The 22,920-nt window shown below is 44.8% G+C and overlaps 1 protein-coding gene across 1 annotated transcript in view; it reads right to left on the reverse strand.

Annotated features, from left to right (window-relative positions):
* Positions 1-22,920, reverse strand: part of HDAC4 (histone deacetylase 4) — a 74,491-nt gene that overhangs the window by 17,170 nt on the left and 34,401 nt on the right. The window contains exons 10-16 of the mRNA XM_042874434.1: positions 20,678-20,798; positions 13,581-13,627; positions 5,952-6,059; positions 5,350-5,405; positions 4,307-4,394; positions 2,906-3,025; positions 833-930 (exon numbers count right to left, since the gene is read on the reverse strand). Coding sequence (XP_042730368.1) covers positions 833-930; positions 2,906-3,025; positions 4,307-4,394; positions 5,350-5,405; positions 5,952-6,059; positions 13,581-13,627; positions 20,678-20,798 — 638 coding nt within the window. The remainder of the gene's footprint in view (positions 1-832; positions 931-2,905; positions 3,026-4,306; positions 4,395-5,349; positions 5,406-5,951; positions 6,060-13,580; positions 13,628-20,677; positions 20,799-22,920) is intronic.

Below are 22,920 nucleotides of genomic sequence, written 5' to 3' on the forward strand. Positions count from 1 at the left end.
ATAAACAATTCCTTGCTGTCCCTAGGTATCACATGTGAGCGTGACAGTAAGAGCACTGGGACACAAACATGTAGGTCAACAAACAGCTCCATGCCCTGCTCCATTTGCAGACTCAAACAATGCCAAGTTTTCTGGAGCACACTTTAGTATGCTTGTACAACCCAACATCACGATTTACATTTGGCATGGCTCTTACTGCTCGTCAAGGAAGACATCTCAGCAACACATTAATTTAACTCCACAGCTTTGCTTACCTCCATTCACCCTCTATCAGTGAGTGTAACACTTATTTGGTAGAAGGTCATTAAAAGAGGCCCACTTCCCTCTGCTAGGAACCCTCAGGAGTGAGGTAGGGTGGTAGTCACAAGCAGAGCTCATGTAAGGGAGGCAATGCATGCCAGCATGCCTAGAAGTCATGCACCATCATGTATATCACAATAATGATGCCTTAAGCTTTGGGATGGCTGCACCCTGAAATTCCAACTCATGGTAACTCATGAAAATTATTTAGGATTCCCTTCCCAATCCAAGTGTATTCATGCACAGAAGCACTCATCCCAAAGATTTTTAGCCAACAACAGAGAGCTCATTCATATCAGTAGACGTATCAGTCAGTGCTAAGCTGTGAGTACGTCAATCCCCTAACGTCACAGACCCACTTCTTGTGGCCAGAAATATCCTCTTTGCTTCATTCAGCTTTATTCCACATGGCACTGCAACTAGATGAAAATCCAGAACTTCTTAACTCGTGATTAAGTTCATGACTGCACAAGATAAAAGAAACCCAATTTAGGTGAAAAATATGATTATAAGAGGAAAACTTCAATATTACCTGAAAGCAGTTAAGTATTCTGTGTCTCCCATCGGTGGATCAAGGCCACCAGTGAAGGCCATGTTAACATTGAACCCAACTCCTGCTCCTGTGCCAACCTGAAAACAGGAAACGGTTCTCTTAATTATACATGTAGAAACAGCAAACTCTGGCAACACCTTTCTGCTGTATCATGATTCTTCCAGTTGAATATGGATTTTGATCCAATAGCTGGGTGCTAGCTAGGTTAATTTTTCCTTCTAGAGTGACAGAGTCCCCAAAGCAAGGATGAAAACAGAGCTTCCCCATGCTCACAAATGCTCTGATGCTTGTGGGAGCTGCAGGCAGGCTGCTTGCCTAAAAAACACCTCATCATTAAGTGGATCCTTTTCCAGGATCCTTTTTCTCCTTTGTAGAACATCGCATTACATGTAGTTTCTTTCCTTAATTTGTTTTCAGTTTTATTTAGAAGTACACTTGTGTGTCTTACTGTAGTGGTAACTAGGGAATAAAACAAGACAATTTTAATCAGAGCGAGCTCCCCCTCTGCTGGGGGAAAATATGATTCACAGACATTTCCACTGCTAGAGGGACACGAGTGCTAAATGCAGCTGCAACCCCATCCTTGCCCCTACTGCAAATGTGCTTCTCCTTCCATCGACTCCAAATAATGGAGGAAGGTGAGAAGTTAAAAGTAAACCAGAGCCTTCTAGTAACCATTTGCCAAAAAGCAAGGTCATGCCTCCCTTCATCTGGAATCCTAAAAGCCCGTGCTGGGTGCCTTTGTTGGGCGGGACCTTGCAGATGTCCCCTTGCAGTGCTGCTGCCAGCTCAGCACAGCTCTCCTATGCACCACGGTTTTGTTTAGGTCTCGGTGTGTGAAAGAAACCTAAAAATTAATGGTGTTATACAATACACAGCCAGGTAGTTCAGCTAGATAAAGCTGCAAGAAGTAAGTGTCAGAGCTTTGCGCATTCTGAGGCAGAAATTAAGTGTCTGCCGCAAAGAGCTGCTGTGTATTCACTATACAGATGTGCACAAGCAGAGTCATGAAGGAATATCTCACTACATTTCAGTCTCTTTAGAAATCTAAATGGAAACAACAATGCGTGCTGGATGGGAAAACATAAAATGGGCAGGGAACAAATTCTAGGAGTTTTAAGATGTAATCTAAAATGCCTCAGAGAACACAGAACTACACATTTGATAGAATTTAACTGATAAATCACACATGAAGGATGATAATGGAACATTCCTTAGGCACGACCCATTTTCATTTTAAATTTACGACAAAACTACAGCTCAAATGAATGTACTGTACCTTAAAGGCCAGGGAAGGTTTTACCAACTACATACTTCAAACTGTGATTGTTTCTATGCCTCCTGTTTGCAGCATGCTACAGTTCAGCCTGGAGGGTGAGGAAGGATGTGATGGATGTAGTAGCATCTGCCCAGAGAAGAAAGGGCTCCACCTTTGCTTGCCCAGCCCTTCTGCAGCAGTGTCTGAGAAACCACCAAGAATTAGTGGTCTTGGTCCAACAGCACTGATGGCAGCTGGAGATTAGCACTGGTGTCTGCTGGGCCAGCATAAGGAGCAGATGGACTTGAGGGTTGTGCCAGGAAAGCTGACCGCTGTGCTGGTGGCACAGCCACGGAACAATCTATTCCTCACACCCACATCTCACATCCATTAAGGGGAAGGCAGGAAAAGTATGCAAAGTCCTGTTCTTTGGAGATGAAAGCACTGTCTGGGACAGCTGGCAAAGGGCTCTGGAACAGGTTGTCCCATCAGGAATGGGCAGACTGACTGCATTCACTCCTTTTAGCTTGTTTGCCAAAGTGTGTGCTGTCCTGCCAGCTTCCATGATGCCCACAGCTGTGAGGACTTGGACAAGAACACACCAAGCCCACAAATGTAGGCAATGCACTATTAATCGGACACTAACAAGCAGAAGGGTGGGAGCAGTGACAGAAGCTGCCCTCCAGACCTAACCTAGGCAGGCAGCCCCCAAATTCTGGGGGACACCTGAATTGTAACCCTGAGAAGGTCCTGTTTTTTTCGGACATGGGAAGGTGCTACGCAGATCCTCTTACCTCATCAGGAGCACCACTGCCTGGAAAGAAGTTCCCATCATCATAGCGATGTAGTGAAATATAAAGAACATTGGGATCATTGTAGAAAGCTTGCTGAGTACCGTTCCCATGGTGCACATCCTTTGGGGACAGAGATTGCAATACATGAGGGAGGTTCGTGTCTCATTCAAAATGACTAAAAGCATCAACCTGGGATTCGGAGGGGTTTCCTCTGGCGTTGAGCTTCATTTTCTGTGCTTCTTTGAGCTAACTGAAGCAGTTCATTGCAAACGAAAGTAATCTGCTTTGCACAGCCAGCTTCAGTCTACACTTCTCATTTAACACACCAGATAAATGGCAGTAAGCACAGTCACAAGCACTTACCTGGAGAACAGGATCAATTTAGTTAGGTTTAGAGAATCACATTCATAACTAATCCTGAGGAATGTTGGGCATAGAAAGGCAGTATCAGTTGCCCCAAATTTGCACCTTTAATCAATCAACAGGGTGACCACTGGCACAAGTACCCTGCAAAACTGTCAGGCCTAGCTCAGTGATGTTAAGGGACACAAACCCGTTGCCAAGACCTTCTCCTGCAGCTCTACTTGGAGCAGAAACGCAGTCCGTAGCAGGATGGGTTTGCAAAACACTCCTTCTGACATTAAAAATAGTTGGTGGAAAGTGAGGAAATGGATGCCCATCCAGTAAGGCAAAAAGACAAATACATCCATTTTAACTTGTGGGTCTTGCCCACAAGAGATTTGTTGCAATCTAATCAAACCTCTTGGCTGACACCCAAGGGCTCAGATGTCTTCACAGCCAAGAAAAAACATTTTAAAATCAATAAAATGTATCTGCCACATTTTTAAATCTACACGTCACCGTAGCAAAATCCCAAGCAAGAATATTTCACTGTCCTAATCCAACCTGGAGAACACTTCTGATTGCCTGCCCACATGCACACAGGCTGGCCTGGCTCAAAAGCAGCACACTGAAACCGAGAGTAAAGCTGTGCTGGACAGCCCATCCCTCTCAGAAACCAGCCCTCACGCCTCAGAAAGAAAGCTGGGATGGATCCTAGCAATTGAGACCAAAAAGCTTACAAAAAAAAACCCCAACCGAAGCAGCACAGACTGCAGTTACCTATGCTTGAGACTGTGCTATGGGCTTGTTTTAGAAGGCAACATCTTATTAATTACAATTCTGTTCGGAAAACTATGGACTCTTTAATAAGCTTTTTGTTTTGTTTTGAACTAAAATCGTTTTTAAAAAGTACCAAGCAAACAAATTTTGGCTTACAGACCACAGACAATATTTTTTCACTGACTTACAGAGCCTGGGTTGGCCTCACATGAAACCCAAAGAAAACCCCATGAAAATTTCCACCTGCTCTCCTGATGGTAACAAGGAAGGTTTACTCACCCAGTCCACTATGAGGATTTTGCTAACATTCAGTCTTTGCTGGAGCAGCTTGGCTGCAATTGCCACGGAGTTAAAATAGCAGAAGCCCCTGGAGGTGATGAGAAGGAAGAGAAAAGAGAAAAAGGAGAGGTGTTAAATATAGGTCTCCTTGGTCCCAGTGCATCTATCATCTGAGACATAACACAGCCAGAAATTTCTTCTGCTTTCACTCTGCCTTCCTCCCTGGAAGATGTACGTGTGCTCAGTGAGAAACACAAAATAGCCACGCAGCAGCACGTGCCTTGTGATCCATCAGGAAATCCTTTCCTAAGCCCATTGCAGTGAGATGCTGCTGGGGGCCAGCTGCCCACGAGTGACCCTCAGATCCCCAGTGTTTACATGTAAGAGACAGGGACAGGTAAGACAAAGCAAAGAGGACAAAGAAAGGACAGAATCAAGGCCTGGAGTGCTGAGACGCCATCAGCAGAAAGAGAGGAGATACGCTCACAGAGGCTCAGAACTTTATACTGAAGCACAGAAACTCCACGCATGAAAGTTCAGCACAGTAAGCCTGGTACACAAGTCCAACACAATCCAAGCATGGGACCCCAAAGAATGCATGGGATATCTGGTGAAAACCCTAATACAAACCCTGCTGTTTAAAACACACGTCAGCTGCCTGACTTAACTTTGGCTTCGTGAAGTCTTCCTGCTCTGCCCCTTTCCTCAGTGTTGTGACCTCAGGACACAGCAATGCTTGCTATACTGCTATTAATGGTACTCTTGCCTTCCTCACACTGTGTGAGCCATCAATATTGATCTTAAAACAACTCACAGGAGTAAACAGAAGCAGCAGCGTTATTCCAAGGCATGACTGTAATGTCAATTTGTGCTAAGAACTACCCACCCAAAAGCACAAAGTAGGAATTTGCCCTCTTCAAGGGAATTACTGGGAGCTTTGCATATGACACCGTTAGTAAACTAACAAACAGCCTTCTTCAGGCTGTAGATCACACAACAGACAAACACTGAAGCAAGATCACAGAGCACAAATGCATACTTACATGGGTGTGCTTTCTTCTGCATGGTGACCTGGAGGTCGAACAACGGCAAATCCATTCTACACACGAAAATAAGAAAAGGAAGAAATGAGACAGGTAGGAAGGTTCATCTCACAAGGATGGATGCATGCAGCCAGGAGCACTAATTGTGCCTTGCAATTATGTAGTTGTCCTCAATGGTTCCTGCACGGCAGCAGATGATGTACTCCCTTGTTCTGGAGGGGAAGATATCCACATGAATTTTAGGGAAACTGGCTGGTACAGCATTTCCTTCCACTCAGGAAAAAATAAATAAATTCTGCATGAGGTCACTGAGCTGACTGGCCCAGCTGAAGCCAGCAGCAAGACCCTCAGATAACACTGGAATAGGGATTTTGCTTGCTGTTCTGGTTTCTTTCTTCCTTTTAATCAGCACGTAAGAACATTCACCAGGAGTCTGCTGTTCACTTGCTGATATCCTCAAAGATTTTTATGACCAAAGCCAGATGGTGCCATTAAAATGAAGCTTGCTGGATCTCCTGCACAACACAGTCATGATCTGAGCCCTGCTGTTCCCATACACACAGCCCTTTTCAAAGCAAAGTGTTGCTTATTGTCATACCAACCTTCAGTTCTCCTGTGGCCACTTTGAAAACAAGCTCAATGACGCAGCCCACAGCCAGGCGAGCAGCACCAGATGAGTGAACTTCATTCCAGATCGTGTCACTGTCGACCTAAGTGAGACACACAGGAACCATGGTTAGCAACAGTGAGGACAGCCAGGAAACAGACTCGTGTCTTATACAGAGTTACTTGAACGTATTAAATGTGGGAATTGGCAGAACTGATCTCAGCAACACCAGGGCCAGGACTGCCATCACCTAAAGGTGACAACACCAACGGCTGTTCCAACAAAGGTTACTCATGGGATGCTTTAGGGTCAGTGCATTAAAAGAGGAGGAAATTCAGCACCGTATCTTGCAGGTGTCTCCTACCAGCACTTCTACCACCACAGCAGCACTTCCCCTCAACTGCTGGAGGAAACAGAGTTCAGATGAAAAAGGAGGTTTACAAAATCATTCAATAATCCTCTTAATTAAAGCACTACAATAGGGATACTTAATGAACTTTTTAACAACACCTGCCTAGCCCAGGCCTGCCAGTTGGGTAAGGTTATGCTGACACCAACTTCTCTCATCCCAGCAAAGCTAACAGCAGATCTTCACAATCTAAGTGCTGATCACAGACATCTACTTCAGCGCTGAATATCTGACAGCACCAGCAAAAACTCTACAGTTTCCCCCAGAAGATGTGCCAGCAGGCCAAAGGCACGGCATCCTTCAGGCATTCTCCGTGCAGTTATGCTACAAGATCCTGCCCTAACTGAAACCAAAAGCAGGGAGTGCTGGCTTTTACCACATTCACGCCACCAACTGCACAAAGATGGGATGGGTTCGAAGACAGATGCTGAGATGCCTGCACAGCTTTTGCTGTGATCCAGCTGGAGGCTGTGGGGGGACAAACGGCACGGGGCCTGGATCTCTTCCCCAGCACTCTGGCCTGTTTGCAGGCTGTGATGAGAGCAGAGCTTGTTTTCTTCCTGCCAGCCCCGGCCCTTGTGAAATTCACACTGCTGGGACTATCCCATGTCAGGAAAGCTCTGCTGTACAGTCCTCCTATCCATCACAGGATAAATGCAACATTTCTCAATGTGAAGGATCATCAGCTATTTTTCACATATTGCTGTGCGTTGAGAGCATTTATGGAAACAATGGAGAAGGAGAATGGGAGAAATGGATTATTTGCTTTGTCTGGCAGCCAACCTGCTTACTGAGTTGCGAGGAGATGCAAGTCACCCCACACAACACTGAGCCACCTCCTTCGTGCCTGTGTTGAAGGCGGTGGAAATCATTCCAGGCCCATTACTGGGAATGCTTTCTGGCACCAGCTGCTCTGAGGACAGTTCTGAAGTTGCAGTTAGCCAGTAAAAGTGCCAGGGCTCCCCTGAGTTAATAAGCTTGGGCAGAAACACGGGAACAGAAGTACAACAGGTTTGAGCTCTATACAACACTGTCACAAACACCTGTGTCTGCAGGTGGCAGACACACCTAACCTAAGCAACTGAGAATACCAGTTTGATTTTTGCAAAGAAAATTACAGCCTCAGCGCCGGCAAATTTAATTTCAGTTCTTGGTATCTTGGGGAAGAAGGAGGTTGGTAGAACTCTGCTGCCTCACTGCTACTGCGGAAGGGCCACTCTGAGCTGGTTCGCTGGTTCCATTTCCCTTAACTTGAGGGATACAGCTATGCCACGCAGCCTGGAATGGGCAGATATAACCCATCTGTCTTAAGTCTTGAAAGAAAATGCTGCAGGACAGCAATAGAAAGAGGCGTCCTCTCCCTCTTTGCCCTCCAAGTACCAGGTTCCTCACTTGAATGCAGAGTTTTGCACAGGGTCACATCTACTCACCATAAAGGCACCAAGGAAACAAATAGCTAAAAGCAGAACTCATATATGACCGGTGCACAGCTTCATGTAAGGACCCTCAGATCTCCATTGTGCCAGCCTTCCCATAAAGCACACCAAAGCCACCAGTGCCCAAGCCAAACGCTGCTAAGTTCACACCACACTGCCTGCAGAAACCAGGCTTGTGCTGGTAGCACTCCAAGAGGAGCGAGGACGGCAAGACAGGTTTTAAAGAGATGATTTCTGCAGAAATTAAGCACCTAGAAAAAGCATTCTGCCTGCAGCATAAAAGCCAGTCTCTGCCATGCCCAGCTACCCGGTGGGAGAATGACTGGATTAAGAGAGCCAAGCTTGGTACTGCTTTGTCCCACATGCACGCATCTCCACGATAAGGATTTAACACCCAGCCACCTTCCCAGAAAGGATGTCTGGAGATTGCCGGGCCCTAATCCAAGGCAGCACTTCATCATGTTACACTGGAAGTGTCTGAACGGTCCCACTGAAGTCATCAGCACTCTGCAGCAGAGGGGCGTAGGTTCTGCCACGGTGGAAAATCTTATTAATGTGGCCCTGAGCTGAGCTGCACTCCGGCTCTAAAGCTGCTGCTGTTCGGTGCTCGGGCTGCTGTTGACCCCTCCATCATTCCTGAATTCTGAAGTTCATTACAGGGAGACACTATTTGGCTTTCCCCATCGACGAGCCCTTTGATGTAGCTGCCATCACAGGAGTTGTTGCTGGGACAGCACATCAAGCCTTAGCATCTGGAAGGACTTTACAGAGGGAGGAAGCACATTTCTTGCCTTTTGTTGATCTAAGAGCGTGCATTTCTCTTTTTCTCTCCCAAACTGGAGGATTCAACTGCGTCAGAGATACCAAGTCTTCCACATCTGCTGGATGAGGAGTGGATAAGCATGCTTGTTTGCTTGAGAGTAATATTAAAGCCAGAGGAGCTGCTGATTCTGCCTCATGGACTTTTAGGAGAGCTGAGGATCTTTGGACGTGGGAAGAGGGAATTCAGCTCCTGGGGCCTGCTGCAGGCTCTAAAGCCTTTGTAGCATGCACAATTATTAGAAAATGATGAGGGAAGGTCAGTTTGATGGAGGCTTTGTTTTAAGAGGAATGTCTAAGATGTTTCTGAGCAAAACATGAAAGAACTTTTCCTTCCTTATGAGTATGAAATGTTAAAAAATACACACGATGAGCTTCCGACTCACGCTATGCACTAAATTACGTACTGCCAGGCAGCTATTTAAAAAAAAAAAATGGGGAGGATCTTAAAAAAAGGTTTCATTAGAACAAGGAAAACAGAGTGACGGACAGGGGCAATGGACTGCAAAGCAGAGAGAATCAAAGGAGTTCTGCTCTCCTCTCATCACAGCTCATCCTCACATTCAGGCAACAGCAGCACTCAGCATTCACCCAGTCAGGGAACCATCTTTACTTTCTCATGTCTCCTAAAGCTCTGGTTAAGTCACTGCTCACATATATTTTCTTCTAAGACTCACTATTAAGTTTCTTCTCATTTCCATTTCATGGAATATGGACTTTTTTTGGTCTCTGCTCTGCTAGAATGTACTTTGCTGCACGCTTACACCTGCATGGGTAAAGATTTTTTTACACTCTAAACAGGACCCTGCAATCAAAAATAGGAGAACAAACTCTGGAAGAGATCAAAACTAGTAAGAATCACTAGATTATGGATTTTCAAAGCCTTTTGCAAAATTATTTTCTAATTATCCCGGATTATCTAACACTCCATGCATGTAAGCTATAGCTTAAGAAAAGTGTGTGTGCTGCGGAGAAGTGAACGGCACTAAATGGAAATGCTACTCCTGCAGATGTTGCTGAAGATCAGTGGGAATAAATGTTTAAATCAGAACTCACATCTGTTGATATGAGTGGTTCTGTGGTTTCTTCCTTCTCTGCCAGGACTGGGACATGTGCAGGTGGGAAGGTTTGTTAGTGTCAGCTGTGACGATGTGAGGGCTTCCTCGTATTAAGCAAACTGATGATGAAAAGAACCCAGAGTTTCCAACCATAGGGGGACAAACCTTCCTCGTTGATCTCACGAAGCTGTGACTTCGTTTTAGAAGGGAGATCAAAAAGTGTTACGTGGTGAACTGATCTGCCCCAAACCTTTTCTTGCTCCTTCAAAAAACTCCTGTTGTAACACCTGTGCTAGCACAAAGAACTCGTGGAAATTCACAGCTTCCCTCACTGCTAGGCTGATGTATCTGCTGGCCCCAGAGCACCTGGCAGGCCTGAGCAAGGTTCTGAGCAGCACCACAGCACCTAACCCACTGCCCTAACGAGGAGATGAAAAGGCAAAGCAACACTGCCACACCACTGGAGCACAGCCACTGGAGATGTAACGGCTTTGGGGGGCTTTCCCACCCTCACCCCCCCCACAGCACTGTTCCACATCACCTTTCAGGCCCATTTATTCTTTTAACTTACATGACAACCCCTATGGACAAGAGCTGTGTGTCTGTCTGCAGAAAAAGGACTTGACTTCAAGCTTTCCATCCCATAAATACCATTCGACACCCCCAGCTCCTCTCCTGAATTACAAGGAGCTGCAATCATTCAGCTTTCACCCACTCCGGGCCAGGCCTCCCTCATGCCCTCAGGCATTATTTTGCACCCAGCAACACTGCTTTTTGTGCTCTACCTTACTACTTAGCTTTGTGTTTTCGTGACATCAATATTTCTCTGCACTCAGCTTTTGTCTTCGTGACCCTGAATAAATTTCATACCATCACCAGCATGCACTTACAGACCAATCCTTTGCTTTGCAACATTTCAGAGCATGTGTTGGACTTATTCTGACTGCAGCTCTCTCTCTTCTCATCAGTGATGTACCCAAAAGAGGATTGCTCCCAACTCATTCTACGGTAGCCTGATTTTTTAAAACCTTTCTTTTTTCTTTATGGATCACGTTAGCCCCCTGGCAAGCATTTGCCAGAACAGTATTGAGTGTTCTGGATCAAATCCTCCTTACGAAGCAGTCAGCCAGCTGGAAAGCTGTCTACTGCCTTGGTGAACCATGAATTATTCACTAGGCTGCACTTATTAAGTGACAGAGTCAGAGAAAACTACCCTTCTGCTGAAATAAATCCCTTCTTCTTCAGCTCTGGGCTACAAACCAGATGTCCCACAGGTGCTCGGATCATCCCGTGCTCCTGATGCTCCCTTACCAGTAAAACCAGTGCAAAGCCATAGGAGCTCACACCAACTTCTGTCACCACCAAGGCTGCCTTCCCACAACCTCCTCAGCTCGTAAGTTAAAGACAAAAGTGAGACAGTTAACTGTTCAGAAGCAAGTCATGTTCTGCCAACCTGGTGTTCCTGAACAAAGGAGAATCTAAATACAGCTCTGATGCTCCTCGTCCATCAGAGGAGCCATACGGTCACCTTGCAGCCTGCCTACAGCAGCAGGACCCCCAAGCATTCTTGCTAAATCAATTTAAAATTATTCAATTATACCATAACAAGCACTCGATCTCTCAGCGGTCTTCACATGCTGAAACCTCTCAGGCTTGCATCATGCTTCCTCTCTCACCGAAATTCTTCACAACTGATACTTTACCCTGGGCCCTGATGTTTTAAAATCTTTTTTAGTTCTTCAAAAAATACTGCATGTGTCTCAAAAATGTCTCGTCATCCTCTTTGATGCAGAAAATAACTTGTTTTTCATCTGCTACCGAGAGGCGTGCTCTGTGGCCCAACTAAAATCCCACTGTAGAGCTTCTTCCAACGTTTTCCCATAGCAAATCAAACCAAGAGCAACTTGTCTGACAGAACTGGCATGCTAACAAAGAGTACAGTTTTCCCTCTATTTCTTCAATAGACACGCAACGTTGCTAAGCCAGCTTTCTTGACAGATCTCACACTTTGAAGGACAGCAGAAAACAGGACTGAAAGGAGCTTGTGCGATCGGTGTGCAGATCTCCTACCCCCAAAAGGAGGGGGTAACCACTTCAACCCACCCAGGTGTGCACTGCTCAATATGCTACAGCCCATCACTGCGTGCCGTGGCCTCATTTTCCCCACAGATGCGTAGCTGCAGTGTATATACTGATCAAAAACGCAGCACAAAAGCAGTGAGGAATCTGCTCTCCTGCAAGTAGAAGCACACAAAGAGCTCGTGCTGCCTTCCAATGGAACTGAGGGAAAGAAAATCAAGCAAAACAACCAGAATGCATTTTTTTTTTTTCCTTCCACGAAAAATCTGACAAGCGCGTTGTCGATGACTGGTAAATTACCAGTTACACAAAGCTCTTCCTCCAAAACATGAAAGCATTGGTCGGGATGACTGAAACGCTGCAGAAAAGTGGAAAGCTGTTTTATTTCATATTTAAGGCTCAGTGGAGACCAGGAGCAGCAAGTACTATCTTTATCAGCAGCCTATCAGGAATACCAGCGCCGTGGTGCTTCCTGCCCTGATTTAGGACTTAATGCAAGACTTCTGGGACTGCGTTAGGCTCAGGCACTGTCTCTACTTGTTACCATTCAGTCTTCATTTGCAAATGATAATTTTTGCTTTGAATGGCATGCCTGACTGCAGGGCAGGGTAAATCCAAACCTTTTAAACTCCAGCCAAAAATTTGTCATGAATTAGGAGGCTGCAGCATATTTACAATACAAAATAAAATATCTCTACGAGTGCTCAGTTGTGGCGGTATGAATAAACGCCGATTATTCTTTTTTTTTTTTGACGGGATAATTTTCAAAGCAGTGATTTTGCAAAGACTCAGGAAGAAAACAATTTTGTTTCATTTCCATAACAGAATCCAGACCTCCAAATTCAACCTCACGAGCTACAATTATGCATAAGAACTACCACTGTGAATTTTCAAACACAGTGCCTTTTATTGTCTCTTCTCATTCTTTTCCCTTCCTGCTCTATGAGGGTTTCTCTGCTGTCACCCTGCACAGAAACCTTGGAGCAGAAAGTCTGAGCCGAAAGGAAAACTTTCAAGATTTCAGGCTCCAAACAACAAACAACAAACCCAAATCTTCAGCACAAGGCATGGAATCACTGGAATGATATTCCCTCTTTTCAGTCTTCAGGGAATAAATGTCTTTTCTTTTTTTTAACTGCATGAAAGAAATCTTGACAGATGAAAACTGATGTTCAGCTGCTCTGTGATGGATGGACGGGTATTTCAGTCACTTCTTTCAGAATTCAGCCTCAAAAAAAATGAAAGATGCCAAATACTGACGACTGCAATTTTACCCTTTGTAATCAGTGAGGTTTTTTATTCTAGGACGATAACACAAGTCCAGCTGCAAATAACTCACTATTTACTGAAACTTCCCAAACATCGTCCTTTAGTATCACCATTTTATTAATAAAGCTTCCACCTGCCCTATGAGACAGGCAGCTCTGAAACACAAATCCCAAAGATGAAACAGCACATCTTGCTTTCTGCGTGGTTGCGGCGCACTTTTGGGTTCGAAGCTTGCTTTAAAATTCAGTAACCTCTTAGACATTAAGCATCACTGCCTGGGAAATGAGGTTTCTTGTCCCCAAAGCCAGAGACGAAGCATGCCTATGAATGTCACCCACGCTTTCAGTGCTCCAAATAGTTTCAAATCATCGCACTGCTTTTGAAGAAAGGCACGTGAGGCTGTCACTGCAAACCCACACCCCAGGCAGACCCTGTTTATGGAGAACATCTGGTAGCAATTACCCACTTGATGGAATGCAAAGCATCGATTTTTGTTACCAATGGGACTCAGAGAACAAACAGGACATTATTTACACATTAAAGAGAGTACTCACCCCGACACCACCACAAGGAAGCCTGACAAACATCGACGTTAGAGAACCTGTAGGAAAAAAACCATACGTAGCCAGTAAGTCAAAAAGTCAAAGTTCACCAGATTGTGGTCCAATTTTATGGCAATGCTGAAATCTTTCTGAACACAGTAACAGATCACAGTTTTCTTGCAATCTTCAGAAGACACGCAGCCAACCCTGCTATATTACAACATGCACATAAACAATATACACACTTGGACATGTTCAAAAGCCTCTCTGACATAAAAGCCTTCTATAAATCACCCATTTTTATGCAATAGTTCTGCACTGTTCCACGTTTCAGGCAATCATGCTGACTATAAATGATTGAGATGCTACCAACAAGTGCTCAGCACGTCTGAGGTGAACATTTTAATCACTTTCAACTGAAAGAGGATGGAAATCATAAAACCCCTCTAATTATCAGTCATCTGCACAGGCACTAGAAGACTTTTGAGTCTTCATAAAAGACAGACAGACAAAAAGTAAACCGGTGGCAAGCAAATACAACGTATTTTCAACTGAAAGAGCAAAATCCATGTTAATAATTTGGGAAAAATGAAGAAAGCCATCTGCAGAAATAATTTTGTAACTATAATGAGTCTAACATCACTTCCTCAGCTTGTGTAGCAGCAATATTATCCACTGCAAATGTTGCATATTTATAAACCATGCACTGAAAGCTCTCATGTCTATTGCTACCCTTTGTACATGACTTGTATATGTATCTATACACAACAGGCAAGTAGGGAGAAGAAAACATGCACGTGCGAGCACCAGAAAAGAACAGTACAGTGCCAGAGATTAATTTGCCTGATACCTCCTTGAAACTAATGAAAGCTAAAAGTCAGACACATACACTGCCCTTTGACTGGGAGAGGAGTTAGTGCATCTGTGTTGTCAATCCGAGCGCACAGCGAGACTCACTGATTAGATCCACATGAAAACTCTTAGCTCATCCTGCTTTGGACCTCCTGTCACATCTTTCACTGTTAATCCACCTATTATTTCAATATTTATCTTCTTAACAACAATTTATGATTGCTATCCACAAATTAAAAGCGGTCTTATTTGCCTGCATTTAAGCTTGTTCAACAGGTTCCAAAGCTCCAGAGTGTGAAGTGATAAATGGATTCATATTCTTTATCTTGAGACTTTCAATGGCTACAGCAACCTTTCCAGGGGTAGAGTTGTGCAGCCTGCCATCTTCAAGCCCTTCAGATACAACACAGCAAAGATCCCTGTAATGCCCGAAGTTGGGTCAGCCTCTTCTCCCATATGACAGGTGACAGTAGAAGATGCAAGAGCCTTACAGTGTACCAGGGAAGGTACGGGTCGTATACTAGGAAAAATTTCTTCTCAGAAAGAGTGGTGAGGTATTGGAACAGCTTGCCCAGAGAGGTGGTGGAGTCATCGTTCCTGGAGGTGTTCCAGAACCATGGAGATGTGGCACTTGAGGGATGTGGTCAGTGGGCATGGTGGGGGTGGGTTGGCGCTCGACCAGATGACTGTAGAGGTCTTTCCCAACCTGAATGATTCTATGATTCTAACTCTATGGAAGTGATCTTCACTGTCAGTGGTGGCTGCTGGTAAAGAAGGGCACTTTTTGAAGAAGGAGTGAGACTAACAACTGCAGGACTATTCTGCTGGACACCTTCTAGGAGATCCCTGTCTTTTTTAAACTGAGTAGCCCAGAACTGGACACAGTAGTCTACATGTGGCCTCACTGTGGGAGAGCAGAGGGGGAGGATCACCTCCCTGGACCTGCTGGCCATGCTCTTTAATACACCCCAGGATACCATTGGCCTTCTTGGGCACAAGGTTACACTGCTGGCTCATGGCCTACCTGCTGCCCACCAGGACCCCCAGGTCCTTCCTCGCAGAGCTCCTCTCCAGCAGGTCATCCCTTAACCTGTAGCGATGCATGTGCTCATTCCAGGTGCAATACTCTACGTTTGCTCTTGCTAAACCCCATCAGATTCCTCCCTGCCTAACTGTCCAGTATGTCTAGGTCTTGCTGAACAGCAGCACAGCCTTCAGAAGTATCAGCCACTCTTCTCAGCCTTGTATCATCAGCAAACTATCCCTTCATCCAGGTTGTTGATGAAGATGCTGAATGAGACTGGACTGAGCACTGACCCCTGGGGAGCACCACTTGTAACAGGCCTTCAATCAGGCTCTGCGCTGCTGATGATCACCCTCTAAGCTCTGCCAGGCAGCCAGTTCTCAATTCACCTCACTGTCCACTCATTTATCCCCCATTTTCTAAGTTTCATAACGAGGATGCTGTGGGAGATGGTGTCAAACACCTTGCTGAAGTCAAGATACACAACAGCCACTGATCTCCACGCATCTCTCCAGCCAGTGATGACACTGATAGAAGGCTTCCAGATTGGTCAAGCATGATTTCTCCTTGGTGAATCTATGTTGACTGCTTCTGATAACCTTCTTCTCTTCCAATTGCTTGGAGACAGTGTCCAGAACAAGTTGTTCCATCACCTTTCCAGAGATGGAGGTGAGGCTGACTGGTTTGTAGTTTACCAGATGCTGCTTCTTTCCATTTTTAAAGACTGGCGTGACATTGCCTAACCTCCAGTCTTCAGGCACCTCTCCCATTTGCCAGGACCTTTCAAAGATGAAAGAAGAAAGCAGTCCAGCAGTCATTTTCCCTAGTCTTCCTTTTACTGTTGACATACTTAAACTTTTCTTTTCATCCTTTACCTTCTTTGCAAGGTTTAATTCCAAGAGGGCCTTAGCCTTCTTCATTGCATCCCTACAGGCTCTGACAACATTCCTATATTCTTCCCAGGTGGGCAGGTCCTTTCTCCACATTTCACAGACCTTCTTCTTTCCTTTCAGTTTATCCATGAGTTAAGGAACTCATGAGTTCTGAGTTTATCCACAGAGGCCTCTTTGCCACCTTTCCACGATTTCTTACTCTTAGGGATGCTTGGAAGAAGTGGTGTTTAAGTGCCAACCAGCTGTGATGGGCTTCATACCTTCTAATACTCTACCCATGGGGTACCTCCAAGTAAGTCTTCGAAGAAGTCAAAGTTGGCTCTCCTGAAGTTCAAGGTAGCAATTCTACTTATGCTTTACTTCTTTCCCACAAGATCTTAAACTCCACCATCTTGTAATTGCTGCATCCCGAGCTTCCCTCAGCCATCACACCCCTGACCAGCCTTCCTTGTTAGTAAAAACAAGGTCAAGTAATACACTCCTCCTCATCAGCTCTTGCACCACCTGCACCAGAAAGTCACCAACACGTTGCAGGAACCACCTGCACTCTGTGTGCCTGCTTGTGTTGCTTATCAAACAAATATCAGGATAGTTGAAGTCCCCCATGAGAACTAGTGCCAGGAACCATGAGGCTACTTCCAGCTGTTTGTAGAAGGCCTCATCCACTTCCTCCTCCTGACTAGGTGGCCTGCAATACACACCCAAAACAGTGTCACCTATGTTAGCGTACCACTTAATTTTTACCCTCACGTTCTCCACTTGTTCATTATTCCCTCTGAGTGAAGCTTGATAAATTCTAGTTGCACTCACATAAAGAGCAACTCCATCTCCTTGTCTTGCCAGACTGCCTTTCCTAAAGAGGACACAGCAATCCATGACAGCACTGCAGTCAAGCGAGCTGTCCCACCATGTCTTCGTGATCACAGTGAGCTCACGGCCCCGTGACACATCATGGATCTCTAGTTCTTCCTGTTTATTTCCAGCACTGTATGCATTGGTATATAGAGGTACTTTAAGGAAGCAGGTATCTCTTGAGGAATGCAAGAACGTTTAAACCCTTTTGGTGATGTTATCACAAGATCCAAATGGGCAACTGAGAAGTTTTTCTCCAGTTTACTAAAAAGACAGCACTATCAGGCCCCTCTCTGTCACAAGTAACTCCATCCTCTTCCCCCATCAGATCTAGTCTTAAAGCTCTGGTAATCAATCCAGCCAGCCTGCTCCCCAAAACACTTCTGCCCCATCTGCTCAGTTGCATTGTCTGACATCCACATACGTGGTCTCTCAAAGGCCTGCCCAAGATCACAGTGGCCAAAATCTTGATCCCAGCTCCATTTCCCCAGCCAGCAATTTTCCTGATCTGTTCTTCTTCCTTCCATGACCCAGCCAGCAGTTGGGAGGACAGAGAAGAATACTGCTTGTGCTCCTGATCCCTTCAGCGTCTTTCCAAGGGATGCAAAGCCCCCTTCAATATTCTGTATTTTCCTCGTTGCAGCCTCCCCTGGCCCTACTTGAATGACAACAAGCAGATAGCAGCCATCTTGGTAGAGTCTTCTTAACATCTCTGACACACGTCCCCAGAAGATGGCAGCTCTCTCTGGAGAGGTTATCTGGCAACAAACGGAGGCCTCAGTGCCTCCTAGCAAGGAATCCCCAGTTACTAAGACTCTTGCCCTTTTTTGGTGGAACTAGTTTTAATATGATTCTTTGCTTATTGCATCCTGGGCTCTGTTTGGTATCCAGGCACTCTTTTGTTTCCAGCTCCAGAGCCTCGTATCTGTTGCTCAGGGAGACTGTGTATGTAGGAGGAAGACGTCTCCTTCTGCTCCAAGCAATCCTTGTTTTCATCTTTCAGCTTCACAAGTTCTTCCTTCTAGACTGAGATTTCTCATGCTTTCTCTTGCTCATAGACTTATCAAAGGCAAAAAGCTTAGACAGAGGAAGTCATCCCATCACAGTCACATATACGTCAAGACACTCAGGTCTTCCAAGCTAACATTTGCATACATGAGCCTCATGTGAAGCTTTGGTCTTGGACTTCAAACCTGCCATACATTTAAGCCCACAAATGTATTTAAAAGAACCCCACAAAGCTGTTATTTACATTTAAAAGCTTTTTAAACTTTCAAAAAGAGAGCACAGCTGAAGGGAATGCTTACAGGCTTGTTCACCTCTGTGCACAGATACATATACTGTTCGGGGGGGGGTTCCCAACACATCAGAAGCTGTTCTCTCAGCTCCAGCCCAGAACTATGGAAGCCAACAAGTTAGGAAACCGTAGTGGTTTTTGAGACAGCTGAGCTCACAGCAGAGCAATTCTATGTGCTACCAAAAATCCCTTGTAACTAACAATCTCAATGTCCTTTCTACGTCTTCAGCCTCAAACAGTAATAGAAAAGCTGCTGGGCAACGCTAGGACATGGCTGAAGCTTCAGCTGCAATCCCAGCCAAACTCTGGTCTCAGTCAGAAATAGGTTATTCTCGGAACTGATTTATCAGGAGTACAGCCCCTTGACAACTTAATGTTCTTTGCAAATTACACATATGCCTGCAACTCTTTGTACTGGAATGCCCTCAGGTGTCAGAACTATTTTTATTCACTAGAGGAAACTTGATTTCTAGAGATATTTTAAAACTGAAAGACATGTGGGGTGCACAGCACACATACTGAAGTACTCAAGGGTAGAGTTTTTCCTCCTGCAGGTTCTCTGAACAGGTTTATTTCAGTCAAAATGTGGGAATAACAATAAACTTTCTTTCCACAAATACACCTGTGGAACTATTGATACAGGTTGTGCCGAGAGTTGAATGTGAATGACAAAGTATTTTGAGAGGCCGTGATATTTGAATGAGAAGGAAACACTTATAGTGTTTCCCCAGTTCACTCCAAAAACTTATTTACATCTTGCAAGGGGTATCAAATGCCTGACTTTAAGCTGTTTCTGAGAGTGAGTGTAGGGTGATTCAGAGCTTCTCCCAGTCCCACACAGGGTGTCAACCCCATCTGATCCAGCTCGGTGAAGCCAACAGTGCTGAAGGACTGCCTGCATCCCACCGTGAGGAATTCATGGGGACAGGTCATCATCTTCAGCTCTGCTTCATCATTACAGCTCGATGAAGTGAGGTCAGTCAGAATGAAGGTGGTGCAAGTGCAAATGAGGAGCCCTCTTAGATTTACAGAGGAGATTTACACCCTGTTTCTCTGGATTAATGGATATGCCTTACGAAAAGCAAGAGTTTTACACTACCAAAGATATGACATCATAAATTTCTTAAACTGCATATACTAATTGTGCTATCATTCAGCCAGAGATGTCTATTTCTCATTTCTCTGGGTTTTAAAGAGATGGCAACTTAGCTATAAATACACTGCTAATTACATGTTTAAACAACTGGCTAATAGCTTTCCTCTTTGGGTATCTAATGTACATACTGAATATGTTGCAAAAATCTTTCCAGCTCTTTTGCTATGACTGTTGCAATGTGCAGGTCATCAAGTTAATCCTCTTTTTATATCATTCAAAGTGAAGCTAATCCCAAAATAAACATTGTTAAATTCTGGATTCCAGAACTGTCTTTTTGCTGATCCCCACTGCAAAACTTCACAAACTGCCCCTCCAGATTATTACCTCCTGCTGCGAAGAGGAAAAAACAAAGGGAAAAGAAGATGTTCCATGATGGTAAGGTGCCAAAATCAATGTGAACTGGTTGCTCTGGTTGGAAATGGCTATCCAGCAACCATCCTCTACATAGTCTGCAAGGAAATAGTCTACAGAAGCAGCCCTGTTTCAGGAAGATCCAGTTCCCAGTGAAAGGAATAAACAATCTCGTTCAAAATTAAACAAATGTAGGACTTTTAATAAGAGGCCCCTGCATCTTTCTTGTGGATTATCCACACAGTCCTGACAACTATTTGTTGATGCCTGTGCAGCTGGTTGGTGCTGCAGATCCAGGTCCTTATCAGGGTATTCCGGCTCCTATCAGGCAAAGGAGAACCTTCTAACGTGCAGAGTAGACTGTGCAAAGATATAATAGACTCTAAATTATCTTTTCTCCTCAGAAAGGTTGGTTTTAGGTTTTGAAGGCATTCATTCAAGGAAGCTGTAGCTGGATAAGGTTTAGGGATCTGCCCAAAGATAGGAAGATGTATAACTCAAGACAATGCTGACAGTAGAGGGGGAAGAATCATCTTGGGAACTGCCTATAGCTGGGGCTGGTGAGAGCACCAAGTGCTCACCTTTCACACCAGCAGGACTAAGGGATCACCAGAACTGGGGCAGTGGGCAGTAGTGTGAATGCTGGGGATCAGGAAGGGCAGCCCACCCCACAGTGAACAATACCTAGAAGTTTCTTGCTGTCCAGTTTCTGTCTGTTCAGAGGGTTTGTGCCGTACAGCAGTGTATGAGCTTCCGAGTGAACTGTCTGCAGCTCTTCTAGAGTTGCTTTTCTTCCACGAATGCACTGAAAGAGGAAAGAAAAGGAGCGATGAGATCACTGGTTTAATGCTCAGCTCTCACTGCTGAATATATGTATTTTTTCTTTCCATAACTTAGCAAGTCATAAAGATAACGACCAAAAAACCTAACACTGGTTCTCACATGAAAAAATCTTCGTAGGACAGATTCTGGATTAAACCCTTGTTGAACATACTAGCTTGACATACAAAGTCATCTTTGGATTTTTTATTTCTTTATTTTAAAAATATTTACCAGAGAGCACTTGCTGAACTACACAGGAACTGCTAACTACTGGTTATTCAGGATTTCAGTTATAAACCATCATAAAATGATTTACTGATGAAAAAAACTGCAAAACTTCTACTGATGTCAACAGGATCCAACTTCATTCTGATTTTTACAAACTAGGGTCTTTAACACCTCTTTTCATAGAGTTCCAGTATATCTTTCAGGTCAGACGGAGCCACAGGCAACCTGATCTAGTTGTTGGTAACCCTGCCCATGGCAGCGGTTGAAGCTGGATGGGCTATAAGGTCCTTTCCAAACCAAGCCATTCTGTGATCTTTGAGGCTTCCCTTTTGTTTCTATTGCCCATTTGTGATGTAACATGCTGGGTAGTACAAGCTGGCCTCTTGCACAGGAGCGAGCACTCTCTGGCAGGCAGATGCTGCCTGGAGGATATCAGGTATTCCAGAGAAGCTCCTGACAGTGGAAAAAACATCTTGTCTTTTGCACTGGGAACTTGCAACTGCCTCCAAAATGGTGGCAAGGGAAATATGCACAGAGTCAGCAAGTGCTGAGGCTTGAGGTAATACAAGAGGTGGGGAAGGAGTTATTTTGAAATAGGGATGGCTTTGCTTCAGAAATTCGCATGCACTCATATCTCCAGAAAAAAAAAAGAAAACAGAATTACTTTATACTTTTTTTTTCCTTCTATGTAATAGTAAAATACAAGTAGTTGGCAATAGACATGCTGGAAGCTCTGAAAGCCTCCTGTGGAGATCCCAGGATCACTCTCCTGCAGACATGTTCCTCGTCACCTAGCGTGCGCTGCAGAGTCTGTGCAGGAATGTGTATGCACACCAGTGTGCATGCACCAGCCCCTCCATCTACCCAGCACAGTCTGCAAAATAAACTTTAGGGAATTGCATCTCAAAACTTCAGCAGAAGCCCTCATCACGTGTTTCAAAGCATGCAGGAAATCCCTTTGTAAAAGCATTTGAGCCATACGGCAGCAGAAATCAAAGCACTGCAGGAGTGCTCGCGCGCTCTGGCTCTCGTAACTTTGGCATCTCAGCTCTCCAGTTCCTCTTTCATTTTCTCCGTGCTCTGCTCCACCACCTAGCATTTCCTGGGGTTAATGATGAAGCAAAAATACACCATCCCATTAAAGAGGCAATAATCACAAAAATGCTGGACCCAGAAGGGATGGAAATATCTGGCAAATCCCCCCTGAGCTTTCATCCTGTCTTCCTTTTTTGTTCATGGTAAGCCTCTCTCAGTTACCCTTAGAGGCTTTTACAGCTTCCCTTTTGCCCATATGCCAATTCTTTCCCTTTGAACGAGATGTACTGACCCATTTTCGGCTGCTACATTTAGCGGACAGACAGAAATAGTTTGTTGTATTTCTTGGCATCCCGTGGATGCACAAGAACAGCCGCCCACTGCAGTAAGGTGCCAGGTCCTCTGTGGATGCTCCTGGTTAACAGAGGTGGCCCTACAAGCCCATCAAAGGTCTGTGCTCAACATCAGGGTGCGGGGACCTCCCTGGCAGTATGAATGGAATGGGAGCTGCAAGAGGACGGAGAAGTTTCTTATGTGCTTCCAGTAAAATGCATGCAAGGAAAAAGCTACTCCTAACTGAAAAAAGCAAGTATTCACTGACTGTGAAGGATTGTGCCTGAGATGCTTCTGCACCATTCTTATCTCTCAGCTCACATGTCAAAATCTTGATCCTCAGTTCTAATGCAAAGATACCCAGAAAACGAACTCAATTCCCACTCAGACTAAAGAAGGAACAAAGCATTCCTCAGACGCGGGTGATGGGTTTCCAAATCTATCACAACATGTCACTCAGTGTGCTGTCTGTGCTCCAAATTTGAGCAGTTCTTCACTTCAAGAGCTCT

This window comes from Lagopus leucura, unplaced genomic scaffold, assembly GCF_019238085.1.
Source record: "Lagopus leucura isolate 7727_CA_CO unplaced genomic scaffold, USGS_WTPT01 Super-Scaffold_100012, whole genome shotgun sequence".
Lineage (NCBI taxonomy): Eukaryota > Metazoa > Chordata > Aves > Galliformes > Phasianidae > Lagopus > Lagopus leucura.